Source organism: Neoarius graeffei, chromosome 16, assembly GCF_027579695.1.
Source record: "Neoarius graeffei isolate fNeoGra1 chromosome 16, fNeoGra1.pri, whole genome shotgun sequence".
Taxonomy (NCBI): Eukaryota; Metazoa; Chordata; class Actinopteri; order Siluriformes; family Ariidae; genus Neoarius; species Neoarius graeffei.
Window position 1 is genome coordinate 33541417 of NC_083584.1, and position 18551 is coordinate 33559967.

The window sequence follows — 18551 nt, forward strand, 5'->3', positions numbered from 1 at the left end:
GGAGCACACCCTTCATCTGACGGGTAGCAAAACCAAACGAGATTAATTTTATCATGAAACCAAACTGTAGGGACTCCATGTGATCCTGTTATTCATTAAATGTAGACGGCCTTTTGATTTCATTAAACTGATGAAATTTTGTTCCCTCTGAAATTTAGTCATTGTGATATACGTTTATTTTTGTAATATCTAAAAAAAAAAACAGGCCATTCTGTCACTGGGAAGTTATTTTATTAGAGAGGATTTCCTTGCAAATAATGTGCATGAAATCGCTCACATCGCGCAGTCAAGCAGACAGAGGAAGTCCGTGTGCGCATGCGCAGATTTACCTTTCGGCGTCTTCTTCTTTTGGGTTTTACAGCAGCTGGTATCCAGTGTTGCATTACTGCCATCTACAGGTTTACCTTGACTGCGCACTGACAGTTACATCATTCTGTCGCTAAACAAACAGCTGATCACACCGAGGTGCTTGCTGACCACCAATAGTTATTAGTTTGGTCCTGTGTTTCCTGTCCTTCGCAACATAATGTCTTTTCTTCTCGCTTTCCGTTACTGTAGTCAGTCTTTCATGTTTCATTCGTGTCCTCCATTTTCCTTTCCCATTTCAAATTTGTATCCCACAATGCCTTGCGCGAACGGGGAAAGCCCACCACATGATGTGTGATGTAGTCTCTTGCATTGCATCACGGTGAAGCAAGAAATAATAGCGGAGAATTTAGGGCCACATGGCCTTAAATTCATTAATTGTTCTATTAAAAAAAATTTAATTACATTTAAAAAAATAAAATTGGAAGTCTGATTTGAATTCAGTAGCTCTCGGTCCATTAAACAAAAATAATTGGGTGTCAGGGAAAATTCTTTTTATGACCTACACTTGAAAAATCTGAAAGTAGGTCTACCTTTAACTACCAAAAGCATATGCCTTTGAGCTGCTCATTACAAAAAGACAGCAAGATGAAATTAAAACTAGCGTTATCTTTACTACATAGCTAGTTACTAGTTAATATACTTGTAAGCAAAAAAAAGAAAGGAAAAAAAGGAAAAAAATAGCTGTGGAGGAGGGAGACATTCCAAGAAAGCACTCAGAATTTCCAAGATTACGTAAAAATAAATAAATAAATAAATAAATAAAATGAAAAAAAAAATACAACAACCAACTGAGAAATTTCAAGATTAAAAATCACAAATTTGTGGAAAATAAAAAGCAATCTCATGTTTCCCGACTGCAGTGCATTCTGGGAAATATAGGAGAAAATTTCTCTGTACTTTATTATTTTATTTGGTGCGATTGAGGAGAAAATACTATATTTCCTATGACACTCGGCTCAGTCCTTTCAAATTGGCAGAGATTTGGGCAGATGAGAGGAATCCACACACTGAAAGTAACGGGAAACTGCGCATGCACAATAACTATAAATTTTAAACAACGAAGACAAAAAAGAACAAGGATAATGAAAGTTGTGTGCTTTATACTTTCATCTCCTGTTGCTTTACAGAAAGTACAACAACCTATCACATGTTTCCCGGCTGCAATGCATTCTGTAAAATGCAGTTGAAGGTCTCTGAGTGCAATATTGCACGATCGAGGAGGAAAGATTGCATTTCTTATTACTCTCGGTTCAGCCGTGCTGTCTGTAGTGTGATGTTGATCTAACCTTTGGAAGTGAAGCAATGTGGTTCCTTGAAAAAAAAATTGTTTCTTGTGAATTTGTAACCTTTTAATCAAGGAATTTCAGAGGGTTTTTTTCCGTGTAAATTTGTGACTTAATAATCTCAGAGAATATCAGAGTCTTTTCTAGTAAATTTCTGACTTTAATCTTAAAAAGAGTTTTTTTTTTTCTCAGAATATTACCCCCTCCCTCAGCTCCGTCTTTTTTTAATCCTAACCTATGTTCCCAATATGCCCTTGTAGAAAACAATGTATATGTTGTAACATGTTTTTTTTACTTGAGAAAAAATTAAAACATTACCTGCAACAAGTTGACAGGTGTTTTATTTATTTATTTATTTTTTAAAAACACTATTACTGGAAGCCAGAGTCAAATCCCTTGCAGAGATCAAAATGCATACTTGGCAAATAAAACTGAATCTGATTACTAGGTGGTATATTTTCTTGTATGAACTTTTCTGCATACAAGAAAAGTTCTCGCTCAGGTTTTAACATTATGAGCTGCTGCCTGGAATGTTCAAACCCTTAGAGTGCCACTGCTTTAAGGTCCTTAACCCTTTAAACTCTCAACATATCATTCAGTAATCCATCTTATCTATCCATCCATTTTGGCATATCACTACAGTGACGTGGCCGCTCTGACGGCTTCAGCCATCAAATGCCACTTTTCCACTACCAACGCGGCTGAGTTGGGCTGAGCCGTGCCGTGCTGAGTTGGGCTGAGTCGAGCTGAGTGGGGCTGTTGGAGTTGCATTTCGACTACAACCGTGCTGAACCGTGCTGGCTGGAAGTGGGTGGACACATTGGGTGGAGTTAGCGAAAGTGGTTGGACGTCACGTGATGTCGTTAGGCGGCGCAAACAGTGACATCAGTGACCTTTTAAGCGGTAGTCTCACAACCCGAATAGTAAACAATAAACATGGAGGACATGGAGTCGTTAGTGTTGCTGGTCTTGGTGCTGTGGCTTGTTGTCACCGACAACGCCAACAGATACTGGCAAGAGCATATAGATGAGGCGAGGCGCATAAGGCTTCAGAAATTCTCGTAATTCGTAATTCTTCTTCTTCCGGGTTTACGGTGTTTACAGATCCCAGCGTGCTCGCGGGGCGTGTGTGGGCATGTGAGGACACTCCTCCTCACCAATCAGTGCACAGGGGAGTGTCTGCTCACGCCCCTAGCCCCACTCGGCTCGGCTCGGCTCGCTTCAGCCCCACTCCAAAACCGTGCGAGTTTTGGGGGCTGAACAGGGCTGAAGCAAGCGGAGTCGTGCTGTTCTGAGGTAGTCGAAACGCGAGCCGTGTCGGGCTGAAGTGAGCTGAAAACCAGGGCTGGTTCGGGGCCAGTGCTTAGTTTGGAACCGGGTTTTCTGTTTCCACTGACAAAGAACTGGCTCTGGGGCCAGAAAAACTGGTTCCAGGCTAGCACCAACTCTCTGCTGGGCCAGAGGAAAGAACTGCTTACGTCAGCGTGGAGGCGGAGTTGTTAAGACCAACAACAATAACAAGACCGCGAAAAATCGCCATTTTTAAGCGGCGAGAAGCAGCAGCTGTACAAACACGAAGTCATCCATTATTATTATTGTTGTTGTTATTGCCGCTGCTGCTCTTCCGTGTTGTTTTTGCTTCGATATTCGCGCCAAGGTTTATGCAAACGTAGCGACGTAACTGACGTATACAGCAACGTAACTGACGTATACAGCGACATAATGACGTGTATCCTCTTAGCACCGCAAGGAATGGAAAAGCAAACTGGTTCTCAGCTGGCTCGCGAGTTGAACGAGTTGTGAACCAGCACCAGCACTGGCCCCGAACCAGCCCTGGAACTGATTTGGTGGAAAAGGGGTAATTGAGGCATCATGTTGATGTGGGTCACTGGAGGCTGGGTGTGAACGGCGGGTCATTAGGGTGATCAAAGTCAGCTTTCCATTGATCACCCTAACGGGGAATCCTTTGATCACCCTAATGACTCGCCGTTCACGCCCAGCCTCCAGTGACCCACATCAACATGATGCCTCAATGACACCTTAGATGAGCTTGTCATCAGAATTCTAATTCTGATCCATGAGAGGATAAATATCTGATACTCCCTATTAGTCAGACAGAACTGAGGAAGCCTTTTGGATGAGAGGTGAAACGTTTTCAAGAATCTTCAAGCAAGTCCAGTTGCCCCTTGTCTACCACCCACAGTTTGATTTCCAGTTGCCTTCTACTGGATTATTATAGAAGTTTTCTCCTCTCAATCATTCACACACACATACTCATACCTATGGACAATTTAGAGCTACCAATTAGCCTAACCTGCATATCTTTGGACTGTGTGGGGGAAACCAGAGCACCCAGACATGGGGAGAACATGCAAACTCCACACAGAAAGGCCCCTGTCGGCCACTGGGCTCAAACCCAGAACCTTCTTGCTTTGAGGCAACAGTGCTAACCACTACACCACTGTGCTGCCATAATTCATCTTATTCAGTAGTTACAATTAATTATTCAGCAACTGTAGTGAAACTAAAAGGATGCACATCTGGACTCTCAAAAAGATCAGAGGTTTGATTTCACTTTGCTTTTCTGAATCAAGAACAATCCACAACAGTCACAGCTCCAACAACCCACAACTAAGCATCGTATATTCTCACTAGCTGGCTGGCTTAACTTTAGAGAAAATAATGTATTGGATTTAATCCATCCATTTAAGTTTCTATTATTAATAATTAAGTGGTCATTTTTATGATAGCTCATTATTCCTGTGTTTAGAAATTACATTTTTAACTTCATCTTTTATGACTGTTGCAGGCATAGTTAAAGATGAATATTTTTAATATTCATTGTCAAAAAATGGTGCTGTCTGTAAGACACAATGTTCCCTGAAACTCATTTTAACTCACCGAAATTCATTTTAACGATGGGGGATTTGTCAGTCAGTCAATCACGTTAGTCAGTCAGTAAGGAAGATTGACTATTCTTGGCTCTGTGGAATGGCATACAGTAATCATGGCTTGATTTCCACCACAGCGGCAGTGCCCACAGCTATCAAGGTAAGAACTCCAATCTGTCACTCTACACAACTACATTTTCACACTCGCAGAAAGAAGGGTATTAAACTGGGGAAGTTCATGAACTAATGAACTGGATATATATTTCCTTGTTACCAAGTAGGTAGTATCCTCAAGGGTACACATTTTTTAACTTTAGTGTATTACAGTTACATGGCCTATGAATGTTTAAATGGTTTAAGGAATATAATTAGACCTTAAGTACATTGCTTGCACCTTAAGCTTTTAGAGAATTATATTAATACTGTAATGTGACACATGCACTTTTCCAGATCAAATATATGGTGCCATGGAAAGGTTCAGTTTAGTACCCTATTTTCTGAGAATATAGCTGTGTTGGAACGTCGTTGACATGTCACAGACCGGAGAAGACTTCATCTGCTGGTGATTTATCCTCTCCCATTTCGGTATCAAAAAGCCAGCAAATAAAACTCATGACCTCCCAACATCTGCTCAAGATGGAAATTTTGTCTGTGACAGAGAAACCTGGACAGTCTGACCCAGTTTATAGCGATTTCACATTATATTTCCTCAAGATTTTCCATTCCATTTCATTATTGTCCTACTTCCCAGAAATGTTTTTATAATCCCTGCATCAGACTGAATCACCCAATTTGGAACAAATGTAGAAAGCCATGTTGGATTGGTCAGCGAACATAAAGGCTACATATCCTGTACAGCCGGTGACATTGACAGCATCCACAGAGCTTACCTATACATTGTGGTAGAGGGCTGTCCCAGGCTCTTCTCTCCCCTCTGAGACATGTCAGCACCTCATTCCCCTTTAAGCTATAACCAGGATCACAGCTATACGACACTATGCTTCCTGCAAAGTGACCCTTATCCTCGAGCTTATAGCCAAACTGAGGCATGCCTGGGTCCTCACATTTCACCAGATCAAAACCTGAGAATGAGAGAAAATATGAGTGAAACAGAGATTCAGTTATCCTCCTACCTGAAACATGGCCTAGCTATTATGTGGTAAGATTAAAACGTGTTACAGGAAATGAGGGAGAACTGAAAAAGATCTATTCACAACAAAATCACTCACAGCCGATCTCACTCATGCGTGAGTTAATGTGGGTGCTGCCGCGAGTGAGCTCTCTATTATTCATGCTGACCTGAAGTTACTCTAGAGAGAGCTGATAAGAGTTTGAACAGACATGGGTACCCATGGTCATGAGTACAATTTATATGATGCTCCTATAATAAACACAACAGGTTCATGAGAGTGTGTGTGCATCTCTATCAGACTGTAGAAGTTTTTTCTACGCAAACAGAGATTCCATTTCAGACAGGAAATCAGTTCAAAGGCAAGAGAAACACATATGGTTCTATGGTAATGCTTTACATGAAGGTTCCCATAATCTCATTATCTCTAGCCGCTTTATCCTTCTACAGGGTCGCAAGCAAGCTGGAGCCTATCCCAGCTGACTACGGGCGAAAGGCGGGGTACACCCTGTGTCTATGTGTCAGCCCTGTGATGACCTGGCGACTTGTCCAGGGTTCCCATAATTAAAATTTCAAACAAACCATGACCTTCAACATTGTGTCCATGTTGTGTAAACTATAAATAAAAACAGAATGTGGTTTGCAAATCATGAAAACCCAATATGTCATTGAAAATAGTACAAAGACAACATATCAAAAGTTGAAACCGAGAATTTTTTTTTTTTTAAACATATGCTCATTTTGAATTTAATGCCAGCAACATGTTTGAAAAAAGTTGGGACAGGGGCAACAGAAGACTGGAAAAGTTGTATAATGTTAAAAAAAAACACCTGGTGGAACATCTAAATTATTTGAATTCACAACAGGTCAGTAACATGATTAGAATATAAAAAGAGCATCCCAGAGAGGCGGAGTCTCTCAGAAGTAAAGATGGGGAGGGGTTCACCGCTCTGTGAAAGATCGCATGGGCAAACAGTGCAACAATTTAAGAATAACGTTCCTCAATGTAAAACTACAAAGAATTTAGGGATCATATCATCTGCGGTACATAATATCATTAAAAGATTCAGAGAATCTGGAGAAATCTCTGTATGCAAGCGACAAGGCTGAAAACTGACATTGGATGCCTGCGATCTTCAGGCCCTCAGGTGACACTGCATTAAAAGCAGACATGTGTCTGTTGTGGAAATCACTGTATGGGCTCAGGAGCACTTCAGAAAAAGAATAATCTGTGAGCTCAGTTTATTACTACACCCACAAATGCAAGTTTAAACCATATATTAAAAAAAACATCCAGAAACATCACCACCTTCTCTGGGCCCGAGCTCTTTTACGATGGACTAAGGCGAAGTGGAAAGCATTCCTATGGTCTGAAAAATCAAAATTTGTAATTATTTTTGGAAATCATGGACACCGCATCCTCTGGACTAAAGAGGAGAGGGACCATCCGGCTTGTTATCAGTGCACAGTTCAAAAGCCAGCATCTGCGATGGTATGAGGGTGCATTAGTGCACATGGCATGGGAAGGCATCATTAATGCTGAATAATATATACACATTTCAGAGTAATATGCTGCCATCCAGACAAAATCTTTTTCAGGGAAGGCCTTCCTTTTTTCAGCAAGACAATGCCAAACTGCTTTGTACACATATTAAAACTGCATGGCTCCATAGTAAAAGAGTCCAGGTGCTAAACTGGCCTGCCTGCAGCCCAGACCTGTCTCCCATTTAAAACATTTGGTACATTATGAAATGAAAAGTATGACAAAGGAGACTCTGAACTGTTGAGCAACTGGAATTGTATATCAGGCGAGAATGGGACAACATTTCTCTTTCAGAACTACAGCAATTGGTCTCCTCAGTTCCCAAACATTTACAGAGTGCTGTTAAAAGTAGAGGTGATGCAACACAGTGATAAACATGCCCCTGTCCCAACTTTTTTGAAACGTATTACAGGCATCAAATTCAAAATGAGCACATATTTTTCAAGCAACAATAAAATTCCTCAGTTTCAACATTTGATATGTTGTCTTTTTTTACTATTTTCAATGAAATATAGGGTTTCCATGGTTTGCAAATCATTGCATTCTGTTTTTATTTACATTTACCACATCGTTCCTTTTTTTGGAAACAGGTTATAATAAACTGTAAATGCGCAAGAAAATTAAGACAGTCACGGAATAGTTTTCCAAGGCACGATCCTGAGGCATGGTAATACATTGTATTTCATATCACAATATGAAAGATCAATTTTTGCCTATTATTCCTACTTCTGGTATGTAACAGTCATTCACTTTCACAAGAGAGAAGTTCACTTACATCCATGTTCATTAGTTGCAAACTGATTTGTTTGGTTTATGGGTCACTGAAAATAGACCCCTTCGTATGTTTGTAAACAAACCGACCGTTGCCAGGATGCGAGCGCAGCCTGGACCCAGAAACAATGGCGTTGCCCATAGACCGGCATTATGAGCTGTCAGATTATGCAAAACAATTGTCATTACAAGATCAAGAACGCTACATAAATAAGTTAACTCTAACAAGTGGACATTGCCTACCGGATCTGCATTTAATTAAAGAGTGGACGGACGATGTTAGTAAGTTCCCTGGTATACAATGGCCAGATATATACTCGTACCTTATTGACAAGACTTCAGTGTACACCCACGAAAAACTTCGTGCCTACAAGTCTTTAGACGCATATGATTATGTTATGTGCGGGCATGTACAACTTGATTAACAATGGGACATTCATATTCATTTTGTTTTAATCAAATTATGCCAGTGATGTGATGGCAATGTGGCTTTAGCTACAACAGCAAATACCAACACTAAACAGCAATTTGCAGGAGGTAATGGCATGAAAGGAATGATAGTGTAAAGAGTGCAGCTAAGAGAAATCAGAGCTGCGTAAAAAGCGAGAGGCAGAGAGCAGAAATGAAACTGAACGGGGCGGGAGCTAGGTTAGAGCAGTCAACGCAAGTTGGCATTTAGAGCGAGGGCACACAATTTTACCTTTCCATCCTTGCTTTAAAATTGTGATTTTCGGCATACACAAATAATGATGGCACAAAATCTGGACTGCTTGAGTCAAGCGAGACCTCTCCTACAAACAAAATTGCATGCAAAGCTAAGTTAACATGCTAACAATATTCATTACATTGTGTAACTATGACCCAGCTAATCAGACAAACGCTACCAAAGTATTTTGCTACATCAATAAACGAAGACTAGAAAGAATAAAAAAGAAAGATTTAATAAATAGCCTGATCTTACCTGTGATGAAGTGGGCACTGCAAACCCGCGCATTTTTGATAGTGCTTTCATCCCAGTCTACACATTTGATGGCTTGTAGCCATAGACGTCGGCGATTTTTTTGGAATGGGTGAGATCCTGCTGGAATTCTGAACATTTTAACCCCATCACTGCTACGATTCTGACACCCGACAACACAACAACTAGGCATTTCTGAGTCTTTTTTGGGTCCAGGCTGCGCGCGCAATTTCCGCTTACGTATTAATGACGTTTACTGCGAAGGGGTCTATAGGAGCACGTTCAATGAAGGGTGAACACTGATGGCAAGTATACACATCTGATTTCGGCAGTATTGATTTCATTCATGAATAGTACAATGTAAAATAAGTCTGCAACATTAACAACATAAAATTATAGAATGCTACTGAAAAAAACAAGCAAAATAAACAAGCAAAAAAAATCTGAACTAATCCTAATCCTAGCTCAGACACTCACCTTTCAGCATCATTTATGACTTTTATCAACCAGCCACCACAAACATATTTATCAATGCCGAAATTCATATTCATCATCATGGTTACTTAAAGTTTATTAATTCTAAAGTTTATGATTTATGTTAATTTTAACTAATGTAGTAAATAATGCTTACAAAAGAGCACAACATCTCATATTAACATTTCATCATAGTTGATATGGTGAAAATGTGTCTGGTGTTGCATAATAATTATTTAGATCACATCCACTGCCACTCACTGGTGAAGTGTAGCTCGAAGCCCTTGCTGGTGTTCTCACTGTTACTGATAAACTCCAGCCACATAGTACTGGAGGTGCTGTTCAGCATGACGTCCATTAGCTCTGTGCCCATGAAGACACCGAGCAAACGTGCACGGTTACTGCTGCCATCATACACCTGGAACATAGACATACAGTCAAAAGCAAAGTCTTAGGATGATATGAAAGAAGCAAAAAAAAAAAAAAATGCAATTTATAGCAAGTGGCATAATTGACTTATTTTGCATTTCATTGTTCCATTCAAAAAGCAAGGGGGTGCAAACTTTTACACTGGATGTAGACCTCATATATATATATATATGTATATATATATATATATATATATATATATGGACTTAATGCTTCAGGATAAATTGCATCCAAAATCTTTACAGAACCCCAACTCAATGACACATTCATATCCACACTCACCCACTCACACACACATGCATCCTCTACACACCCCACACACCCACACCACACACACCATTAGCATGTCATCGTCCTCCAGGCGGAAGTCTCGAGCTCGAAGCTGAATGCCTTTGCCAGGCTGGGTCTGGATGGAGTAGATGCACTCGTGATTGTTGCCATAGTAGCCAGGGTAGTTTGGAGACAGGAGGACGCCTTGTTTCCCAGTCACAGAGGAACCGCATTCAGCTGAACACAGGAGAGGTCAAATGATACATGATCCAATCTAATACAACACAAACATGCATGCAGAAAATTCATGCCGGAAAAGGAGACCAGAAACGTATTGCAATTACACTGCTTTATGTGAATATTTAAATTACAGTCCTGAGCGATTTTAGTTCCTAGTACATTTTTGTTCTTATCACACCAACTGGTACATGATGAAATATTCTGATGATCTTTTTACATTAGTGTGGTGAGATAAAGTCTAAAATAATGACAGAATAACTAATTAAATCAAACTGCCAATTATTTTGACATTTGACCAAATTTCACAAGCAATATAAACAACTAAAAAAAAAAAAATCAGCCATATAAATGTGTATATATATAATTTGCTTGCCTCTACTAAAATGTCAAATGTCGGAATATAAACATTTACTTTCTCGGTTTAACACCACCAGACAATCTGTAAATGGATAATTATTGAAAATCTGGCTTTTTTTTTTTGTATTTGACATCAAATTAAGCTGTTTTTAGCACTTTAACACTCTGCACTTACCGAGAATAAACCACTATCCCTGCGTGCATCTGATATGATGTTACTGCTTTGACAGAAACTACAGGTTTGTGGGTTGTTATGTGTGTGAATATAACTGGCAATGCAATGAATAAACGTCACATCTCTTCACTCACTAAACTAGTGCTTCTGTTTGAGGGGAAAGTAGCAGAAAGCATGCAGTTTAATAAGTGATTAAAGCAAAATAAAAAGCATGTGACCACCTACCAACACACCTTGGGAGAGGGGAACTCCAGACCCGCCGCCGCCCCCCTAAACACACCACCTTCGCCGGCCCCTCCAAGCGGTATCCAGGAAAGCAGGAGAAGAAGAGCGCATCACCGACGCCAAACTGCAGCCCCTTACGAGTACTGAAGGGTGGTACGCCTGGGTCCTCACATGGCTCTAGATCATACTCTGAAGAAATGCAAAAGGACAGGCTCATTCACTCATTTTTAGGAAGAGTTTTATTCTCATCAGGATCGAGCCTATCCCAAGAATCCTGGGAGTGAGGCAGGAATACATCTTGGATAGGATGCCAGTCCATCTCTGAGCAACAGGAAGTTGAGTTCAGAGAAAAAAAATCTATTTTGTTCTGAAGTCTTGCTCTAGCAGATATTTTTGATAGCCTGCATCTAGGCTAGTTTATTAAAAAGAGCTCTATTCAGCAGATTAGGAACACAACAGCTACTGAGACCTTAATACCTGAGAAGGTAATGTTGAAGCCTTCGTAAGACACAGAAAAGTCAGACAGGAAGCGGATTTGAGCAGTATAGTTCCCGAACAGACCAGCACTGAGAGGAGGAGGAAGGATAGAGCCGGTCAGCCTCCAAAGCGGCTGAGAAAAACTACCGTTCTCCGTCACCAAAAGATAGTCATGAGGACTCTCCAGATGAAAGGTGTGGAAGGTGAACTGAACACCTGGTGGAAAAAAAGAAGGCAATAAGACAGAAAGGCAATATCTAATAAGTATCGATTACACCCTTAAAGGTCCCATGGCATGAAATTTTCACTTTCTGAGGTTTTTTAACGTTAAAATGAGTTCCTCTGACCTTCTTAAGTCACCCCAGTGGCTAGAAATTTCATAATGTGTAAACCAAACTATGCCCAACATTTGAGAATGGCGGGTCAAAACGGCGCGTTGATAAGCTCTTCCCTTTACTACGTCAGCAAGGGAGATGATCCCCACGCCCCCCTCTGGATTCCCACCCACTGTATGGATTGCCCCGCCCAGTTGTAGTGAGGAGACCATAGAGGACACAACAACATGGCATCACCTAAGCGAGCGAAACATGGAAATTGCGCTGTACATGGATGTGACAACACAGAAAGGAGTCTGTTTTTACTGCCGACGGGAGAGCCCCTGAAGAGGCAGTGGCTTAATTTTATTTACTTCAGTAATACGCCGTCGAGTCTACCTAAGACGGTGTATGTTTGTCGGAAGCATTTTCCTGAGGAATGTTTCCACAACTTGGGACAGTACAGGGCAGGTTTTGCACATCAACTGTCACTGAAGCCTGGGTCCGTACCAAGCATCCCTGCCGCATCAGCAACAAACACCGAACAAGTAAGTGTATAACTGGTCGTTTTGCCGTGTTTTAAAATCGGTGCGTTAGCCTAGCAATGGCTACATTAGCTGTGCAGCTAACCGCTTCCTGCAGTTAGCCAGGTAATCTGCGCTACAAAACTAAAAAGCATGCAGCATGCTCTGTTAAACTGAGTTTAGTCTGGAAATTGACTGTAACTTATGAGCTTATGTTTGACTTGCTCTGCAATGCATGTCTTCTGTTGGATAAGCGCTATGTTGCTGTAGTTGCTGCTTATATCCTCTTTGGTTATGGAGTGCGTGTTCAAGCCTAGGGTATTATACGTTCGTAAACTACCACTCCGAACACTCTCACTCTCTGTTCTCTGTGTCACATTGAGTTTACGAAAGGAGTCCGAGGGAGAACGGGGTTTTGTCTTAGCAGCGTGGCTACAGGCGCTGATAGCAGCGAGTATGTGTGTGCGCAGCTTGGTCAAGCCCCTCCCCCTCCCCCACCCTCTACCCTTCCCCGCCTCCTGCTTCTCATTAGCAAAACGACGCACTGGGAAAAGCGCTGAAATGGGGCTTTCTCCCAGGAGGCTATATTTACGTGCCAAGGGTTCATTTCGAGAAAGGCTGTGGATATAACATCCGGAAGCCTCCACGAGCCCGTTTAAAGCATCAACAAACCACCATGCCATGGGACCTTTAAAGTGGAGAATTGAAAAAATTAACTGCAAACCCCAGAGCTCATTTACCTTTGCCATGCGAGGTCTCGATCATCCAGGTACAATTGAGGTTGTGTGGGTAGAAGTCTGGAAAGCCAGGTGACAGAATAGTGCCAGAGTTTCCCTGTATAAACCCGCCGCAGAGTGCTGTGAAGAATGGAAGAATCGTTTAAAACACTGAACCACTCTCAGCTTTCACAATGCACTAAAACCCTCGCCCTTCAAAAGGACATAACCATATGGAGGCAAATTATTCCTATCATTACCCAAAGGGAAAAATCAATAATGGCCTTAAAGCATTTACAGTTGTATAAGAGCAAATGGAGATGGAAAGGGTAGCTCCAATCTTTCTTGTATGGAAGCAGTGATGCTGCTGAATAACTGACCTGTCTTTAATGTGTCCTTTTCTTATACATGCAGCTATATTATATGACTGAAACCAGACTGTACCATCACAGCTGGGAAGGGGACGATTCCACTGGAAGTTGGGCTCGCACTCTAGAGGCTCAGGGTCACTGAGCGTGTATCCCGCGTCACAGTTAAAGGTCACAAGTGCGCCCACATAGAAATCATTGCCATGGCGTTGACCATTGACTGGGATCCCAGGATCAACACAGTGGTCAGACTGCAGCTGCAAGGCTAGAGGAGAGATATCACAAGCAGCATGATTGAAATGGTCAAAGACATGCAGCTTCCTCCTGCTGTTGTGATAAAATATCTAATTAACCCCTTCAATGCCCTTGGATGAGTCACGTACGTCATGAAATCTTTTCCTGCTGTGCCTTATGATATACGCTACTCGTCATAAACACCTCCTTTTATGTACCTTGCATGGCACATTACTTTTACTTCACAGTGACACATTACCACAAGTTGGCCTAGTAGTTAGCGTGTCTGCCTCCCGATTGAGAGATCGCAAGTTCTATTCAGGGTCGGGTCATACCAAAGACCATCATAAAAATGGTACCCAGTTACTTGGAATACATGGACCCTTGGTGTGTTTTCAAGTCCTAATAATTCATGTTTATGGACAGGTTCTCATTGACAAGACCCGTTGTCTTGTTTTGTTTTTTGGATGTTTTTGAAGTTGTTTTTGAGTACTAAAGTTATTTTTACTCTACAACAGTGTTTTTTGTGATTTTTCTATACAAATATTAAAAATATAAAGTTCTGAACAAGTTACAGAAAGATTATCAAAATATCCCAATTTTGACCTATTTTTGTCCTATATGCCCGGCACATTACAATTAATTATGGGTGGCAGCCAAGGGGTTAATACAATTGTTGGACAATCACATCACACTCAGACATGCCAGACAGAGTTTGCACAATATATGCCTCTTCCTTTCCAGAGATGTTGTCCTCATATAAACACATAACACTCCAATAAACATAATTTGTCTGTATAATATGATCAACTCAGTGATTCACAATAATTGAACTCATGCTGAGATTCATGGAGCGACAAGGACAAGAACAATACGTTAAACCACGAGTCATACAAAAAATGCCAGCTTATGATTTTAGCTCCAGAAACACTCCAGCTTTTGTCAGTGTTCATGTATGACGTGTGAGAGTTCACATTCAGCACTCGTATGTGAGTGCAGGGGTCAGCGGTTTCTGATCACTGGAATATTATTAAAAGTAGTCAGGGTGCTAATATTTTATAAATTGTAGCCTCTGATTGAAATCTAATAGTAGAGAATGTTGTGGTTATAAAAATAATTAAAGGGATCTGTTAACATGGTGATATGTTTAACAATTAAGACATCAAATGTTATTCAGAAAGATGGGTAAAACATAAAGAAAAAATAATATTTTGTGGGAAAATTGACTGAATCATAATTTAAAGGTGATGACACACGGGGCAACTTGTTGGGCAATGTTGCTGGGCAATTGCGCTTTGACGCTTTCCCATGAGACTGGGCAACATAATTTCTATCTGAAAGATTCTGATCGTTTTGGGCAACTTTTTAAGATCATCCAACCAGAGTGCTAGCAGCGAATCACACAACCACCTGAGAGCTTCTGAAACTTTCAACAAAATGGCGGTGTCTCCAGCAGTGAAGTGAAGAAAAAGAGAAACAACTTATGTCTGTTTATGCCGGTAAGTTGTTATGTGTAAACCCAAAGTGGTGAATTTACCTCATCAAATGCTTAGAAAACCAACAGATGTCTATTTTTATGTGCTCAGGTCGTAATTAAAGGAACAGTCCACCGTACTTCCATAATGAAATATGTTCTTTTCTGAATTGAGACGAGCTTATCCGTACCTCTCCGAGCTTTGCGCGACCTCCCAGTCAGTCAGACGCGCTGTTACTCCTGTTTACTCCTGTTAGCAATGTAGCTAGGCTCAGTATGGCCAATGGTATTTTTTGGGGCTGTAGTTAGATGCGACCAAACTCTTCCACGTTTTTCCTGTTTACATAGGTTTATATGACCAGTGACATGAAACAAAGTTCAGTTACACAAATTGAAACGTGGCGATTTTCTATGCTATGGAAAGTCCGCACTATAATGACAGGCGTACTAACACCTTCTGCGCGCTTCGACAGCGCATTGATATCTGCACTCAGGAGTGACGGTATCAATGTGCTGTCGAAGCGCGCAGAAGGTGTTAGTACGCCTGTCATTATAGTGCGGACTTTCCATAGCATAGAAAATCGCCAGGTTTCAATTTTTTTAACTGAACTTTGTTTCATGTCACTGGTCATATAAACCTATGTAAACAGGAAAAACGTGGAAGAGTTTGGTCGCATCTAACTACAGCCCAAAAAAATACCGTTGGCCATACTGAGCCTAGCTACATTGCTAACAGGAGTAAACAGGAGTAACAGCGCGTCTGACTGACTGGGAGGTCGCGCAAAGCTCGGAGAGGTACGGATAAGCTCGTCTCAATTCAGAAAAGAACATATTTCATTATGGAAGTACGTTGGACTATTCCTTTAAGGCACTGATTTTTTTTTTCAGCTATATAAATAAACTGCCATTGACTAACCACCGCGTCATAGAGACTGAATGGGATTTAGCTAACTAGCAGTTAAGGATCAATCAAGGAGCTCTGTCATGACCTTTTCCTCCTCAGCAGCCATCTCCTGCTCCATGGCCTTTTGTCTGTTTTTGCTGAGATGAAAATTAAACGATTATGTTTTGGTTAGTTATTAATTATAGCATATGTGATTGAGGCTAGCAGCATTTTAAAAGATATTTAAGAAGTGTTTATTATTAACAGAATAATGTGGTTATTTGACTTATAAATGTTAAAATAATGGCAAATTATCTTTTGACCAAAGTATCTATTCAGTTTTGTTCCAGAAGTGATACTTACTTGAGCGAAATAAAGGTTGAAGCCAAGACAAACGTGACAGCTGCACATGTTTCAGTGTCTATCTTTGCAGTGTCAGTCTCCCTGGCTATAGATTTACTCTTATCTGATTGGTTGTTGCCAATTGTCTGTTGCCCTAATTAGTTGCCCCGTGTCTTACCTGGGTGCCCGTTGCAGGCAACATTGCCCAAAAAGTTGCCCCGTGTATCATCACCTTAACAGTTTCAAATTAGTCATACTGAGTGTAGTATTACACTCTTTTATACCACAGTGCTGCTGAATGCACAATTCAACAACAACAACAACCAAATATTTCTATAACAGCAATACAGGAGCTGAAAAAAGAAAATACGTGGACAATCAGACTGAAAGAAATATATAGTTTATCCATCCATCCATCCATCCATCCATCCATCCATCCATCCATCCATTATCTGTAGCCACTTATCCTGTTCTACAGGGTCACAGGCAAGCTGGAGCCTATCCCAGCTGACTATGGGCGAGAGGCGGGATACACCCTGGACAAGTTGCCAGGTCATCGCAGGGCTGACATAGAGGTGGGGTTTACATTAGACCGTATCAGCGGATCATCAGATTAACGTTTTTAGGGGGCGCTGCTGAGCAGTTAATGGAGTAGGACGTGAGTTTGAGGGCTCCTGCCGATTTCGAGTTAAATTGTAATTAATCTGCGCTTTTTGGTCACAAAATTTGTCTAGTCTCACTTCGTTTCATTTTTTATTTGCAAAGTTAATCTTGGACGACGGTAAAATGGCCGGGAAGAGCGTAAAAACTCGCAACACTATTCAGACGCAACTGAGGCCTAGCCCGCAAGCTTCGACCACAGCCTCGAGTGACCCACCCAACCCCGCCGAGTCCGTCCCGTCGCAGGCTGGCCCTGACGTCGCCGCTCTCAAGTTCGAGTTGTTGGCTTCGTTGAGGGCTGACATCGCTGATATTTTTAAGAAGGAGCTACAGGCGACTCTTGGGGATGCTTTGTCAACTATCCAGCTCGACTTGCAAACCGTGAAAGCACAGTTGGCTAAGGATAAAGCTGATACGGATGCTAATGTGGCTGCACTGAAAGGTACTGTTGTGGAGATGGAGAATGTACTCTCCGAGTGTACCGACGACATCGTCCAGATGAAAAGCGCCATCGAGTACCTCACTGCTCGCGTAGCCAAGCTGGAAGATAAGTGTGAGGATTTGGAGTCTAGGTCACGACGTAACAACGTGAGGATAATTGGAGTACCGGAGGGCCCCGACACTTGCACCACCACTGCTGTAGCTGCCATGCTAAAGGAAGCGTTCGCGTTGGAAAAGGAGCCGCTTTTGGACCGGTCCCACCGGACTCTTCAACCTAAGCCCAAGCCCGGAGAACGACCACGAGCTATTGTGTGCAGATTTCATTATTATAGTGATTGTGTGGACATTTTACGCCGCGCGAGAGAGCTCCGTGAAATTAAAGTCCAAGGTTTGACCATCTCAGTCTTCCCAGACCACACTGCAAAGATAGCCCGGGCTCGGGCTGCATTCAACGATGTCAGGCGGCAACTTCGTGGCATTGACGGTGTTCGATATGGGCTGTTTTACCCGGCGCGGCTTCGCATCACGTATAACGGAGTGGAGAAGGACTTTGTTTCAGCGGAGAAAGCCGGAGATTATGTCAAAAAGTTGACGGATGGGTGAGCTGTAATGACTCTTTTACACAGCCGATCTTTTTTACTCTTTATCGCACTCAGGCTTGATTTTTGCTCTATTGTTTACAGTTGTGGACTCAATCTCAAATTTGTCATTGCATTAATGAGGGTTTTTCCGACTTGATGCACTAACTAGGTTAGTGTAGCTTTTGTTTGTTGTAATATACGCCGTTTTTTAAAAAATGATTTATTTATATATATATAATTTATTTTCTTAGGAGTTATACACATTATTTTGGTTATTTAAAGAGCAATGGAAATTATTGTATTTTCACTACTTTTTTGGAGACTTTCGCAGTGCTGTGTATAACTTGGTTTGTTATTTAGAATATTTTCCTTTGCTGCCATACTGCCTGTATTTCTCGTGATCTCTATGGAAACTTGACGGGA

The 18551-nt window shown here is 41.4% G+C and overlaps 1 protein-coding gene across 1 annotated transcript in view; it reads right to left on the minus strand.

The window, feature by feature from the left end:
- Nucleotides 1–18551, minus strand: part of csmd2 (CUB and Sushi multiple domains 2) — a 755566-nt gene that overhangs the window by 234292 nt on the left and 502723 nt on the right. The window contains exons 18-24 of the mRNA XM_060942244.1: nt 13590–13778; nt 13170–13286; nt 11592–11807; nt 11115–11303; nt 10185–10354; nt 9680–9836; nt 5434–5625 (exon numbers count right to left, since the gene is read on the minus strand). Coding sequence (XP_060798227.1) covers nt 5434–5625; nt 9680–9836; nt 10185–10354; nt 11115–11303; nt 11592–11807; nt 13170–13286; nt 13590–13778 — 1230 coding nt within the window. The remainder of the gene's footprint in view (nt 1–5433; nt 5626–9679; nt 9837–10184; nt 10355–11114; nt 11304–11591; nt 11808–13169; nt 13287–13589; nt 13779–18551) is intronic.